Source organism: Alexandromys fortis, unplaced genomic scaffold, assembly GCF_014885135.2.
Source record: "Alexandromys fortis isolate MF-2015 unplaced genomic scaffold, M_Fortis_MF-2015_v1.1 scaffold_546, whole genome shotgun sequence".
NCBI classification, from domain to species: Eukaryota; Metazoa; Chordata; class Mammalia; order Rodentia; family Cricetidae; genus Alexandromys; species Alexandromys fortis.
In genome coordinates, this window is record NW_026068418.1 from 56153 (window position 1) to 72727 (window position 16575).

The 16575-nt window shown below is 37.9% G+C and overlaps 1 protein-coding gene across 1 annotated transcript in view; it reads right to left on the minus strand.

Annotated features, from left to right (window-relative positions):
• Positions 1-15489, minus strand: part of LOC126495653 (zinc finger protein 679-like) — a 30713-nt gene extending 15224 nt beyond the window's left edge. Inside the window, exons 1-2 of the mRNA XM_050133240.1 lie at positions 15345-15489; positions 9777-9905 (exon numbers count right to left, since the gene is read on the minus strand). Coding sequence (XP_049989197.1) covers positions 9777-9905; positions 15345-15431 — 216 coding nt within the window. The 5' untranslated portion in view covers positions 15432-15489. The remainder of the gene's footprint in view (positions 1-9776; positions 9906-15344) is intronic.
• Between the last annotated feature and the right edge of the window lie 1086 nt (positions 15490-16575).

The following is a 16575-nucleotide window of genomic DNA, read 5'->3' on the forward strand; positions in this document are numbered from 1 at the left end:
GAAAGACCATGAAAGAGATGACACCTGTGTGTGGCAAGCTGGGAAGAGACTGACATCTAATGCCTAAATAAGGAGTGAGAACACTGTGGGCAGATTTAGGAAGTAAAACTGAGGTAGTATATTTCACAGCTGATGCATGACTTGGATCAGCTGACATCCAAAGCTGACTCTCCCCTGAAGCTTCAGGGTTTCATTATTGTTTCAAGAACACAAGATGAGGGCTGGAGAGATGGCTCAGTGGTTAAGAGCACTGTCTGCTCTTCCAGAGGTCCTGAGTTCAATTCCCAGCAACCACATGGTGGCTCACAACCATCTGTAATGAGGTCTGATGCCCTTTTCTGGCCTGCAGGCATACATGCAGACAGAATATTGTATACATAATAATTTAATATTTAAAAAAGAAAAAATTTAAAAAACCACAAGTTTAGTATGAGAACTAAATTGTAGTAAGCTACTCATCAAAATTTACTAAGAAATCAATAAAAACACCAACAAAAATGTTGATTAAACCACCCTGGGAACAGCAGTCCCATAAATTTGATTTTCTAGATTAGAGCTAATATTACAAACTGCACCTTGCCCTTCATATATTTTTCTACAAGAATCTTCATGGGGAAGATAGGAAGAAAAGGACAAACCACAAAAGACATGCCCTGTTTGACAGTGTAGTTATATTATTCGTTGTACATTTCATTGTTGTCTTTCTCCTATTCTAATTCTTGAACATATTCACTCTCAGTTAACTACATCTTAATTTTCTTTTATGCTTCATATTATTGTATTGTTTTACTGGGTTTTATGTTTTTTCTGTATGTTTCTGTAGTACAGTTTTCTCCCATTATTCCAGTTAAAAATCTGTGTAATTTACTCTCATTCCTAAATTATCTTTTCTGCCTCCTTCCTACCTTCTCCTCTCACATTATTACTGCAGTCCTTCATAGTTTTACTGATTTTTATACACTGTGGATACTATAATATAGCTATAGTTTTCATCAATCTGCATTTTTCTTTATCATTAGTTGGTTTAATACTGATTTCTATTCTCAGCGAAATGCTATTAGTTCCTAATATTAGCAGCAAGTTTAATAAAGACATGATCTAATTTCATTATTTTTTAATCAATTCACAGTATCAGAAACTACAACTTTGATTGTAAGTGTTCATTGTAAAAAGAGTCACTTGACTGGTTGAAGGCCTTTGGTTTCTTCTATATTATGTATGCTAAGCCCTCACTGTGACTCTTCTTGTATATCCTGTTGTTGCCATGTGTTGTAGAGATCTTGCTTTAAAAGAATACATAGGTATTTTTACAATGGGTATATTCAGCATTTGGGGTTGTTCTATAACTTATTAATCTATACTTACATTATCTTGAAAAAACCCCGTGCCACAGAGTAAGTGATTTTGGAAAGAGATCTGGAAAGCTCATACCTATGTGAGACATCTATATTACCTCCAAAGACGAGGGAACATTGCAAGAGAGATATGGGAAAGCATAAAGGAGCAAGAGGATTTGGAGGAGTAAATATAAATGCTGTGTTCTGGATATGACAGTCAATAAAATATGAACCAACGGACACAAAATACCTATAGAAAACTCAAGTTTTAAATATTCCCTTCTGGATAGAAGAGGGGCTTATGAGAACTTCTACTTTACTGAGAAGCAACCGAGTTCAGATGGTTGCATGTAGAGGAGATGTCATTTTCTTCAGTAAAGGAGTCACTGGTAAATTTGCCATGCTCCAGTAAAAATTGCCTTAACATTTTCATACAACAATCTTTTAAAATTTAGTGGGTCCTAAATGAACTTGTGCACATGAGACGTACTAGTTGCATGAAAGTTTATCAACTGATTTTTAAGAAAACAGAAAAAGGCAACAGAGATAAATATTATTACAATAAATTATATACATGAGTGAATGCTCAAAAGAACACAATGTTATGAATTTAAGATTAAGGAAATAAAAAGAACAATGTAGTAATTAAGAGTCACAAAGAGAACTGAAATTCTTTCTCCTGGCCATGACATAAGAATCAATTAACAGCAGGAATGGTTGCCTAGGGCTATGTAAGATGGTGTAAGTCAAAATTCCAATGTGGTTCAGGAGGTACCTCCTACGGTCCCTCTCAATAGCTATGAAGCTACTGGAAGCTGATTGCCACTATGAGAATGTGGGACATTTTGGGGAGGAAAATATAGTCAAGAGTGTCTTACCCATGTCACAGTGGACGGAGCCATAAAAATTTGGACATGTATTATACTACCTAGATTCACAGGGTTATTGGTAACCATAAAAATCGTCATAATAAATAGAACCAAAAGTAGGCATAAAAAGAAAACAAGCGATCATGGGGTTAATTCATGAGAGGGAGAGCACTGTTTATAAGATTGAAATACATTGGATAAAGGTATGGCAATTTCAAAGCATGAATAGAATCATTATTCCCATAAGATCCTATTTGCTGATATAACATCAAACCAATTTTCACAGCCAGTTTTCCAACATTTTTCTTCATGCTCTAGCTCACTGAGTGTTTCTGAACCTCCCCAGCACATAACCTTCCCTACCCCCAAATCAGTTTTGGTATGTATTACAATTTAAACACAGAATTACTCCAGGATGCACCCTACCTAAATCTGAAACTCACAGACATCTCACACTAAAATGCCAAATTCTCCACCCAGTCAGCTATCCTTCTAAAAACCAAATAGGACAAGGAACCATATCCTACACATCACTAAAGTACCTTTAGTGCACCTGACTTCACTCTAATAAGTCATTTCCATTCTCTAGAATTGACATGTCCACATATCCTCCCCTCTGCACCAAACTGCTCTATCCATATCAGGCACAATAATACCAAAAGTCACATGCCCATATCTCATTGCAAAAATACAAACACTGTGAAAGGAACAAGTCAGTATCTCCTCTCCAAAACATACTAATAAAATAGAAATGTTTGTCAATGAGAATGACTTTGATGAAACATAGGAAAAAGAGAATTTAAATGAACAATCAAAATTTCAGGAACGATTTCCAAGAGAAAACTGACAATAAATCAGAGTTAATGTGCTCTTATAAAATGAATTTAGTATTGTTACTTTAATTTCAGTTTGTGGAACAATTTGAAGAGCATATGGTCTTCTTTGAATATCTCAGAGAGAGGTCTGTCCTAAAATCATCTGATCCTGGAAATTTTTGGAGGTGGGGGATGTTTTTAATGACTGGTTTTATTTCTTTAGTGTTTATAAATCTACTTAAGTTGTTAATATGATCCTGATTGAATATTGGTTAGGAGTATCATTGAAAAAAATCCATTAATTTTAAAACTTCTTATATTTTGGAGTACAAGTTTTGAGCTAATCATTATCATTTAATAATGTCCCACTTTTCATTTCTTATTTTTTTTTAATTTGGATATTCTCTCTGTATTTTAGTTAGTTTGGACAATCTTGTTGATTTTTTTAAGTAAGACCTCTTAAAAAAGAATATTAAGTCTTTGAAGAAAGAAATTAAAGATACCAGAGAATGAAGAACTTTTCCATGCTCTTGGATAGGAAGGATCAATATAATAAAATGGCAATCCTACCAAAAGTCATCTACAGATTCACTGCAATCCCCATCAAAATCCCAACACAATTCTTCACAGACCTCAAAAGAACAATACTCAAAGTTCATATGGAAAAACTAAAAGTTCCAGATAGCCAAAACAATCATGTATAATGAAAGAACCTCTGGAGGCATCGCCACCCCTGACATCAAGCTCTATTTTAGAGCTACAGTACTGAAAACAGCTTGGTATTGGCATAAAAACAGACAGGTTGCCCAATGGAATCAAATCAAAGACCCAGACATGAATCCACACAGCTATGATCACCTAATTTTAACAAAGAACTTAAAATTATACAATGGAAAAAAGAAAGCATCTTCAACAAATGGTCCTGGCATAATTAGATGTCAGCATGTACAAGAATGCAAATAGATTCATACCTACCACCATGCACAAAACTTAAGCCCAAATGGATTAAAGACCTCAATATAAATCCAACCACACTGAACCTGACAGAATAAAAAGTGGGAATTAAACTTCAGTGCATGGGTACACCAGATCACTTCCTAAATATAAATATAACATTACTAGCACAGACACTGAAATAATAAATAAATGGGACCTCCTGAAACTGAGAAGCTTCTGTAAAGCAAAGGAGGGAGTCAATAAGACAAAGAGCCACCCTACTGAATGGGGAAAGATCTTCACCAACCCAACATCGGACAGAGTACCGATCTCCAAAATATATAAAGAACTCAAGAAATTAGACAGTAAAATTCCAAATAACCCAATTAAAAAATGGGGTACTGAACTAAAGAGAGAATTCTCAACAGAAGAATCTCAAATGGCTGAAAGACACTTAAGGAAATTTTCAATATCCTTAGCCATCAGGGAAATACAAATCAAAACCATCTTACACCAGTCAGAATGGCTAAGATTGAAAACACCAATAATTGCTTATACTGGAGAGGATGCAGAGTAAGGGAAACACTTGTCCATTTCAGCTGGGAATGTAAACACTCTGGAAATTAGTATGGTGGTTTCTCAGAAAACTGGCAATCAACCTACAAGACTCAGCAACATCACTCTTGGGCATATACCCAAATAATGCTCAACCATGCTACAAGGACATTTGTTAAACTATGTTCATAGCAGCATTATTCGTAATAGGCAAAACCTGGAAATAACCTACATGCTCCTCAACTGAAATATGGATAAAGAAAATGTGGTACATTTACATAATGAAATACTACTCAGCCATAAAAACAATGACATCTTGAAATTTGCATTTTAATGGCTGGAACTAGAAAATTAATAGTGAGTTAACACAGACCTAGAAAAATCAGCATGGTATGTACCCACTCACAGATGAATATTAGCTATATAGGAAAGTATTAGGAGCCTATAGTCCACAACCCAGAGCATTGGGCTGACTTCCCAAAGTCCAGTTGAAGAGAGGGACGAGTGAAAATATAAGCTAAGAGGTCAAGGCTATGATGGGGTTACCCACAAAACAGCTTACCAGAGATAATGGAAGCCTTCCAACTCTGGCCTGACAGCAAAGGAACCAGCATAGGACTGAGCTATGCCCTCTGAATGTGGGTGACAGTTGTATGGCTGGGGCAGACTGGGGCCACTGGAAGGAAGACAAGGATTTATTCCTTGTGCTTGTTCTTTCTGGCTTTTTGGAACCTATTCTCTTTGGAGGGATACCTTGCTCAACCTAGATATATTGGGGAAGGCCTTGGTCCTGCCTCAAAGCAATGTGCTAGTTTTCGTTGACTCCCCATGGGAAAATGCCTTACCCTCTGTGAGGAGTGGATGCGGGGTGAGATGGGGAGACAGGAGCGGGGAAGGTGGAGGGAGCAGCAGGAGGGAGGGAGTGGAAAATGGATTTGGCATGTTAAATGAGAAAAGATTTTTTTAGATAAATTTCAAAAATTCATTTTAAGCAGAAAAATATATATCATGCAAATATCATTATACTTTTTTGAGTCACATAGTTCAGTCTGTTTTCAAACTTCACAAAAGTAGTTTAGTCTGGCCTTGAAATCCTGATCCTCCTTTCTCTACCACCCAAGGTCTGAGAATATAGTCATGTGTCACTACACTTAGCCCAAAAAAGTAAATTGCATAATTAAAGACTCAATAAGGGTTTGCCACATATTGTTACCAAATAAAACAACTTGTATTTGTTAAGTATTTCTCTTATACTGTTTAAAGCTTTTATTTCAGACATAAGGAATGTATGGGTGTGTGTACATCTGAGTGTATGGATTATACTTAAAAAGAACAGTCATTTGAGATACAGCTATGGGAAACGATTTTAAGGAAATAGGCCTTTGGTGTGGTTCAGTGGGTAAGGGCCCTTGCCACCAAGCCGGTGGACATAAATTCATACTCCAGACCCCACATGCTGGTGAGAACTGACATTCTCGTGTTAACCTTTGACCTCCACACATGCACCATGACAAAAATCCACACAGGCACACATTAATGTATGCATACACATTCTCTAAATAAATAAATGACTAGAGAAACATGTGAAAAGATACAGGCAGTGGGAACACAGGTTTTTTTTTTTTTTAATGGGATCAATTAATTTAGCTAGATTATTGGAATGGCCTGAGTATTAGCTCACTCTACGGGATATGGGTATGAGAAAGTTTTCAGAAGCCTGCAACTAAACAGAAGGTTTGGCTTACTTGGAAAAGAATCAAAACATCTATGGAAGATGGATATTCATCACAACTGAATGATCTTCAGCTTTTCTCTTTCAGACATTCACATCTATGCCTTGCATAAGATTGAGTGCTTTTAATTTCTTGAGCATGTCAACCATAAATACTGTGTGATTTTGATGACACATTACTCAAATGCCTATAATGTCAGATTGGTAACTGTGCTGATCTGGCATGCTGTGTAAGAAATTCTTGCCTCTCTACTCTTATCAAAACTCCGACAAGCTTTTAAATAATTGTTAGACTTGACTATGAGTTACTTTAGTATACACACTGCCTTTAAAATTTAGAATCTATTTACCATGCTAAAAGATTGATTTCATGTAGGTGTCCGCTTGTCTGGCTGGAGAAAATATCGTCATTCTGTTTTATGGAATACAGCAAGATTCCACCAGACACATTTTAGTTAAAATGAAGTAAAAACTGCAGTGTTTGAAAATGCTAATGCCTTGTGTTATCTGGATTTACTGATCAAAACAAAATCAGTGTTCCACTAAAAAAAAAAAAAAAAAAAAAAAAAAAAAAAAAAAAAAAAAAAAAAAAAAAAACTCACTGATCACAGAGAAGTGGAGCTGGTGTCTATATAGTGTCTTTATCACTACTTGAGTCTTTGGTACAGCAAGGTAGTCTACATACAACTGAGAGCAAACATAAGCATCAAGTCCAAATAAAACCATTTGATCTACATTGGTGTCCTGCCCTTTAGATTTGATAGTATAATTGTGGCACAAATCTTGTGGGAGTATAATTCAAAACCTGATTTGACTAACTCCACGAGATGAAACACATACCTTACACTGCTCTGGTGACCAAAAACCAGAAACTAGACAGCCCAAAGACCGGACATAAATAAAACCCAACATTACGGTTCTAAAAAATAAAAATAAAATTGCTCCAAATGACATTCTACTATACAGGATGTACTAATAGATCAAAGCCTTGCTCAACTAAAAAGAGGATATTCCTCATGTAATCGGTGGAGAGAAAACATAGAGAGGCTCACAGCCAGAATATATACAGAGATTGAGAGACCTTGAAACACTGCTAAATGGGAGGTCTCTCTCAAATACCTCCCCTCAGGGATAACAGGACCATGTATAAAAGGAGGAAGATACCCACATGCCCCTCCCCCACACAAACATACACAGCCCTCTACCTCTACTGGATTGAAGCCCATATTAATGAGCAGAAACTGAGGCAGCATATACATGTCATGCACAGTTCTGCACCAAATTTAGTACTGGAACTGAAGTAATGATGGAGAAAGGTCATTGGTAATAAACAAACTGCCTTGGCCCATTTTGATAGGCCATCCCTTAGGTGGGTGGAGTAGGCAGAACAGAATGCTGGGAGGAAGAGGAAGTGAGCTCAGACTCATAGCTCTCCTCTCTGGGGCAGACACCTCAGACAGAGGCTATGCTCCCCTCTCCCGGGCAGACGCCATGAAGCAAGCTGCCAAGTAAGACATGCTGAATCTTTCCCGGTAAGACTGATGCTATACATATTATTGGAGATGGGTTAATCGGGGATATGAGAATTAGCCTGTAAGGGCTAGAGTTAATGGGCCAAGCAGTGTTTAAAAAAATACAGTTTGTGTGTTGTTATTTCGGGTAAAGCTAGCCGGTGGTGGGAGCTGGGTGGCAGAACAGAGCCCGCAGCTCCTACAACAAAGTAAGAGGTGGACACATGCCCGGATCTCTAGCCCAGAAAACAATCTGACTGATAACCCCTTGCAAATGAAAATTTGATTTGCTTCAAGGAATTGTCACTGGGATAAGAAACTACTCTCAAAGGTAGGTTGCATGCTGAGCCTCATAGACTCAACAGCATCTTGGAAGTTCCTTGTGTCATAATGTCATCTAAGAATTTTTCAACTTTTCTTTCCTTTATAGTTTATTTTATTTATATATTTTCTTATCACTTTTTACCCTAAATGATATTACAGTTTCACTTTAGTGTTTTAGGGAATTCATGACCTTGAAAAGTCATGGGTCTCTGCATCTATATTTGTTTCTTGTGCCTTTTTTAGAGCTACTTTTCATGTGATTGTTCTTTCCTATTAGTCTGTGTTAGTTCTGTTTTATCTTACTACATCATATTATATTTTGTGTCATTATTCTACCTTAGTTTGTTTTCTATTGAGAGACAGAAAGGGGGATGATCTGGATGGAAAAAAGGTATGGGGATTAATTGGGAGTCGTAGAGGGAGAGAAAACCATAATCATGAAATTATGTGAGGAAAAATATCTATTTTCAATAGAAGGAAAATTAAAAATAACAAACCTATAAATACATAGCTATTTTTCTGAAATCTAGACATGAAAACAATTGTGTTCATGGGGGAAATGTGGGGAGATCTCATGCAAGGGAGCCTCCAATGCAAGGGAACAAATCAAAATAATTAGGAACAGGTTCAGTTTCTTCATAAAATTTGATATTTATGTTCTTCAATTGGCAATGTTCCAAAATAATTACTATTGATAACGTGAATCCAATGCACTCTGGCTACAGAATGAAACACTATATACAACACCAGAAACACAAAAGCTAAACTAATGATCTCTGAAGTGGTAGACATTGTAGCAGAGAACCAAGCACAGGTGAATGAAGTCAGCATCAATACATCATTAAGATGAACTGATGGCAGCTTTTCACACAGAGTCACCTCATTATTGTAGTGACAGTGATTGTCCATGAAAGAAAGCATGGAAACTGTAGAGTGAATACAACAGCACCAGTTTTATACTAAGTATAAGCTACATGTATCATCCACCTTCTAGATTCTCAAGTGAATGCTGTATATGTAGTTTTGGTTTTCAGGAGATTATGACATTTCTAAATCTACAATCTCATAACTGAAAGAGTTATGCTAAACAATGCATTCCAGGTGGTTTAATATGCATTTTCTTTTCTTTTCTTTTTTTTTTTTTTCGAGACAGGGTTTCTCTGTGGTTTTGGAGCCTGTCCTGGAACTAGCCCTTGTAGACCAGGCTGGTCTCAAACTCACAGAGATCCGCCTGCCTCTGCCTCCCAAGTGCTGGGATTAAAGGCGTGCACCACCACCACCCGGCCTAATATGCATTTTCTAAGTCAGTAACAAACAGAGCCCTAAGATGTAAGCCATGCCATACATTTGCATTTACTGTCTTTATCTGAGGATATGAGAGAGTCTATGGAAAAATGGTCATCAGTAAGTTATAATATTCACCTGTCACTATGGAATTCATAGTGATAAACATCATCAATTCACTGAGGATATATGTCCTGAAAAATGAGCGGCCAAGAACAAAATGGAGATACATCCACACTGGTAAACAATATAAATTTAAAAACTCAATCATAACTCTCACAAGAAATACAAGCAAGCAAATGTCAGTCAAAATAAACTGTAGGCTGGATTATGAGAAACAGAGAAGATGTACAACATAAACATAGAGCCTTGCAGAAGAATTGAGCAAAGCCTCCGAGCAGAGACATACTTACTGTAGAATCAGCCCTCTCTTCTGTTTCAGGGAAAACAATGTGGCCTTGTAGCTCCTGGATGCTTTCTTGAGGAATTTGGTTTAAAATTATCAACAGACACCATTCACCTGTTACACGCACACTCACCATCTGCAGAAACACAGAAATCAAGAGAGTATTCACTCCTGGTTTGGTTCCACAGATACTCATGAAAACAAGAGAGATTAAAATGAGTTTCTCCCTTGCTGAGTTCAAGTGGTCTGCTCAGCAGTGAAGTTATATAGTCAGACCTTAGGCTGTCCTGCCATGTTGTGCTCAGCCAAGGCAAAGCAAAAATGTGGTAAGGAAAGCTGAACTCAAATGTACATCAGAATCCTATAAAGTTAATCATGAACTTCCCTTTGTTTCTGCTGGCCAGGTTCACAAAGATGGGGTTGCTACTTAAATTAATGAATGGAAGCTGTGGAATGGAATGAAGCACAACTGAAAGCAATTTCATATCAACATGCAGTTATTCATGACTGAAATTCTGAGGAACTATAACTCCTTTTGGATTCTTTTAATGGAAGCATTAGAGTTGAAAATGCATCAGCACTGGACATTGTTTATTAAGCATGTAGCATATTATCACAGTATGTTATGACACATTCTAATGGAGTCATATATACTGATAAGAATAAAAAGTAGATACTGTGCTTACCATAATTCGCGTGATGATTCTACTTTTAGGAACCATCTTTTTACTGAAACATATATCCTCTGCATGAAAGTTGTAGGGATGGGGGTAAAGAAGAAGCCCAAGAACCTAAGAATGAATTTCTAATGTGTTTTCAGGTAGTTTACACAGTATCTGTACAAACTTGAAAGACACAAGTGATTTTTTAATTGTACTTGTTAGCTAGTGATCAATTCAGGGCAGTATCATGTAAGAGGTTAACAGTTATCTGTAGTTTCTTTTGTTTAATTTTCATAATTGCAAGTATAACATTTTCACAATATATCCGTGTGTCTGTATGTGTGTTTGTGTGTGTGTGCAATATCCATAAGAAGATTTCATAAAATTCACCCCCAATATCTAGCTTACAGTTTCTTTTCAACCACTCTTCTATAAAGATATGATTATTCTACTACAAATATTTATTAGTTCCTGTAGCATTCCTCACACAGGACAACAAAATATGTAACTTTAAACACATTATTAATATACTCACTGTCACCTATAATGCAGCGGTGCACTATGGAGAGAAATCAGTAAATCCCTTCCTCTTTGTTTCATCTGACCAGGAGCATCTCCAGATTTAAACGAATTCACTCATCAGGTGTCATCCATTTTATCCTGTCCTATGTGTGAGTCTGAATCTGTGCCTTCCTGTAGGCTGTCTTAACACTTTGTTGTTGTGCCTTAGTATGTATCTGCCCCTAGCAAGGGCTTTATTCTCTTTCTCTCATTGAACAACACAAGGAGCATCACAAGAGGAAGGGCTGAGGGATACTGTGCAGAAATCTTTAAAATGATTTCACAAGATTAGTCACTGACTCTACTTGACCCCATCTGATACTAATAACAGACAGTGCTACAAACCCCATTGTTTACCAAGATTTAATCTCTATAATGTATTTAGCATTTATTGTGGAAGAAAATAATTTAAGGTTTCACCTGTGCATTAGCTTAGGATACAACAGCTTATTATGTGGAAAATCCAAGGGAAGTGAGGTTGGTTGTTACAGTGTTCTCTTATAAAGACAGATTAAACAAATACTTCAGAGTAGGCAAAGGGGAGAGTTTTTAAAGAGAATCCCTGGAGCAAAGTATTTAAGACCATGTAGAGTGACTAAAGAGACATTGGAAAACTAAATGCCTCCCATAGATAGGAGACTACTATCCATTTTAAAAGAGAGACTGTGGAAAGATTAGGAAAATACCATTACCAGCTAAATATCATACAGAAATTCTAGAACATTCCTAGAAGTAAAAAACTAAACACCAAAACAAAGAAACAAGCAAACAAGAACGCCTACAGAAAGAAACTGGAAAAATCCCACAAAAGTGAATGAACAGAACATTTGAAAACTTTAGAACAAGAAAGCAAACTAACCAAGAGAACTAGATGGCAGGAAATAGTCAAATTGAGAGCTAAAATCAACAAAATAGAAACAAAGAAAACAATACAAAAAAAAAAATCAATGAGACAAGGAGTTGGTTCTTCCAGAAAAATCAACAAAATGAACAAACCTTTTTCAAAATAACCAAACGGCAGAGAGAGAATATCCAAATTAACAAAATCAGAAATGAAAATGGGGGACATAACAACAGACACGGAGGAAATACAGAGAATCATCAGGTCGTATTTTGAAAACCTGTACTCCAAAAAAATGGAAAACTTAAAGGAAATGGATAACTTTCTGGATAAATATCACTTACCAAAATTAAATTAAGACCAGATAAACAAATTAAATAGACCTATAACTGCTAAAGAAATAAAAATGGGCATCAAAAATCTCCCAACCAAAAAAAGCCCAGGACCAGATGATTTCAGCTCAGAATTCTACAGGATTTTCAAAGAAGAACTAATACCAATACTTCTCAAATTATTCCACACAACAGAAACAGAAGCAACATTGCCAAACTCTTTTTATGAGGTAGAATTAACATAGTAAAAATGGCAATCTTACCAAAAGCATTCTACAGATTCAACACAATGCCCATCAAAATCCCAGCAAAATTATTCATAAACCTCATAAAAACAGTACTCAACTACATGCTGAAAAGCAAAAAACCAGGATAGGCAAAACAATCCTGTACAACAAAAGAACTCCTGAAGGCATCACAATCCTTGACTTCAAACTCTAGTACAGAGCTACAGTACTGAAAACAGCCTTGTATTGGCATAAAAACAGACAGAAGGAACAATGGAACCAAATCAAAGACCCAGATATTAATCCACACACCTACAAACACCTGAATTTTGACTAAGAAGCAAAAAATATCAAATGGAAAAAAGAAAGCATATTTAACAAATGGTGGTGGCCTAACTGGATATCAACATGTAGAAAAATGAAAATAGACCCATATCTATCACCATGCACAAAACTCAAGTCCAAATGGGTCAAAGACCTCAACATAAAGCCAGCCATATTCAACCTTATAAAAGAGAAAGTGGGAAGTACATTAGAACACACTGGCACAGGAGACCACTCCCCAAATATAATCCCAGTAGTACAGATACTGATTGAAACAATTAATAAATGGGACCTCCTGAAACTGAAAAGCTTCTGTAAAGCAAAGGACATGGTCAACAAGACGAAACAACAGCCTGCTGAATGGGAAAAGATCTTCACTAACCCCACATGAGACAAAGAGAGGTCTGATCTCCAAAAGATACAAAGAACTCAAGAAACTGGTCATCAAAAGAAAAAGTAATCCAATTAAAAAAAAAGGTAGTACAGACCTAAACAGAAAACTCTCAACAGAAGAATCTAAAATGGTTGAAAGACACTTAAGGAAATGCTCAACAACCTCAGTCATCAGGGAAATGCAAATCAAAACAACTCTGAGATTCCATCTTATACCTGTAAGAATGGCCAAGATCAAAAACACTGATGACAACTTATGCTGGAGAGGTTGTGGGGTAAAGGGAACACTTCTGCATTGCTGGTGGGAATGCAAACTGGTACAGCCCCTTTGGATGTCAGTGTGGCAATTTCTCAAAAAATTAGGAAACAACCTTCCTCAAGACCCAGTAATACCACTTTTGGGTATATATCCAAAGGATGCCACAAGGACATGTACTCAACTCTGTTCATAGCAGCATTGTTTGTCATAGTCAGAACCTGGGAACAACCTAAATGCCCCCTTGACCGAAGAATGGATAAGGAAAATGTGGTACATTTACACAATGGAGTACTACACAGATGAGAAAAATGATGACATCTTGAAATTCATAGGCAAATGGATGGATCTAGAAAACATCATATTGATTGAGGTAACCCAGACCCAGAAAAAGAAATATTGTATGTACTCACTCATAAGAGGCATAAAGCAACAAAACATAAAGCAAAAAAAAAAAGCCAGTCTACAATTCACAATCCTAGAAAACCTAGACAACAATGAGGACTCTAAGAGAGACATACATTGATATAATCTACATGGAAAGTTGAAAAAGACAAGCTCTCCTGAATGATTGGAAGCATGGAAACCATGGGAGAGAGTTGAAGGGGAAGGAAGAGACAGGAAGGGGAGCAGAGAAAAATGTATAGCTCAATAAAATAAAAAATGTAAAAAAAGAAAATCCTTGCCAGAAACATCTGCCGAGCCCTGACAAGAGATGCTTGCTGTAATAGGTTGATGCTCAATTCTCAATTTATTCACCCTGACACCATAAAGTTCTCGTGGAATACACATAATTCTTGTATTTTTTCCAGCACCTGATGGTCCATATACTAGGAGGTGAGGAAAGTCACCACCCTGCACCTAGGGGAGAAGGAACAAGGCATTTCATGCTCGTCAAACCCAGGTGCTCCAGGTTAAACTACTTCTAAAGTACTAAGGAATTTTGTTACTATCTAACTCCAATAGAAATTTATCAAACTCTCAAATTTGCTTTCTCTGGGCACTAATTCAATCTAATCTGCATGCATAATACAGAACATGCAAGGCACAACACTAAATGCTTAAAGCCAGGGACTCCCTCAGCAAGCTCTCTGAAGGGCACTTTCAAAAATGAGGGCTGATGGGAATGTGGAACTGATCTCTGTTACTGTCTTGCCTGGGTTCCCAAAATGATTTTCTTGCTAAGGAGGGGGGTACACTGATTCCCTTGCATGTTCATTTGGGGGGTACAGGAAGACTGCACATAAGGGATGCTATGGGAAAGAGTGTGTTATCAAACGGCAGTAAGAGAATTGGCATCAAACTAATGGGCACTGTGGGCATGGGGGCTTGATCCGATGAGAAGATGTAGACTTTAAAAGTAAATTCATTAAGGCGTAGAAATAGTATACTAACCCCTGTCCTAAGAATATAAACAAGTAGCCACAGGAATGAATAAAATGAGTCCATCCTATGGCTAGGAAACTTAACGTTGAAGCTACTGTAAAAACCGGTGTGCATACACATAAAGTATAATGCTCGATTTTTATATTAATGCACGCATTATAAGAACAAGAACAAAAAAGACAACTAAAACATATCTTCCACTTCCCTCCAGATTCTTCCAAAAACTCTCATATGGAGGATAGAGGCACTAGGTAAAATAAGTCCTCGTTTTCAGAAAGGACTTAGCTGTGATTCCGAAGAGGCTAGTAACTACGAACAGGGTGCAGGGCACTGTCCCCTCCATCAGCCCGCCATGTAGTTAATGTGCAGCAGGCGAGCCTGTCGGCCCCAGCCCCTCCTACAACCAGGGTTTCCAGCCTCCGCCAGGTCCGCACCCCAAGCTCAAGGGACCCGGGGCAGCAGAAGCAGCACTCCGGGGAACTTGTCACTTTGGGTCCCCCTAACCCTGCAGCGCCCGCCTTCCCACTCCCTTCCCCTCGGGCTTTTCAGGAAGCGGCGGAACGTGCCGGCCTCCGCCGTCCCGGTCTGCTCACCAGGTTGCTCAGCTGCGCCGCCTGTTCCTTGTGATAGTCCAGCCAGAGGAGGTAGCACGGCCGGTATTTGTCCACCCAGAGGCTCATGGCTGCTGGAATTCCACCGGTGCGCCAGCCAGCTAGACGAGTTTCCCGCGAGCTCCAAGCCGCGCGTCACTTCCGGTAGCGGACGATTTCCGGACCGGGGACTACGGTATCTGAATGGAGCCTGAAATAGTCACCTGCATTGAGCGCAGCATCCTCTCCACCCCAGTTTCCTTGTCCCCATCCAGCAGGGGAAATTCATGGTGCAATCTTTATCCCTTTATTCTCACCCTCTGTGACATTTTAGAAAACATTCGATGGAATTAAAGACACATCAGTGACAGTCTGAGCATCCAATCTGAGTGCTTAAAAGAAGGAAGTTTCCTTCATTTCATTCATTCATTCAAATTTATGCCACGAAATTTATCTTTATTTGTAGAGTTGGTTTTCTCTTAATTTTTTTTTATACCAAAGAGCATTTGCCTACATGCATCTGTAAACTGTGTTCTTGGTGCACTTAGAGGTCAGAAGAGGACCTCAGGTCCCCTGCCACTAGGATTACAGATGGGTGTGAACTGCCATGGGAGTGCTGGAAATTGAACCCAGGTCCTCTACAAGAGCAGCCAGTGTTCTAACCACTGAGCCATCTCTGCCGCCCTAGAACTGTGTTCTTGTCAACTGCAGTTAATCCATCTCTAGGTTCTCTCACAGGCAGGTGCCCAGTAGAGATTATTGAATAAATAGTGGAAGGAAGAAAGATTTTAATTTCATTTAACTTTATTTTTTATTTCCATTACACAAAATTCTTAATGGATTAGAATAAAAGAAAATTAAAGTACCATGAAAGACGACAGAAAACCTGTAGGGAAGAACACATGGGATTAACATGCTATTTTGTAAAGAGCACATTTGAAAATCTTCTAGGTAAAAGACAAAGTGTGAAACACTTGGGAAAATATTCTGTATATCATGGCCACACAATCATGGTGCTACTAAGATGCACATCTTAAAATGTGTTTTCTAGTGTCAGTGAGTTCTTTCCAACTCTTCCATACCTCTGAAACCCTGTGCCATTTTCTCAGTGATTTCACCAGGAATTTTAATTATTAGCATTCTCTCACACAGGACATTTTGACCAGGATTTCCCCTCCCTCCACTCTGCCCAGTCCTCACCTCCTCTCCCCCGGACCCACTCCTCCTCCATTTC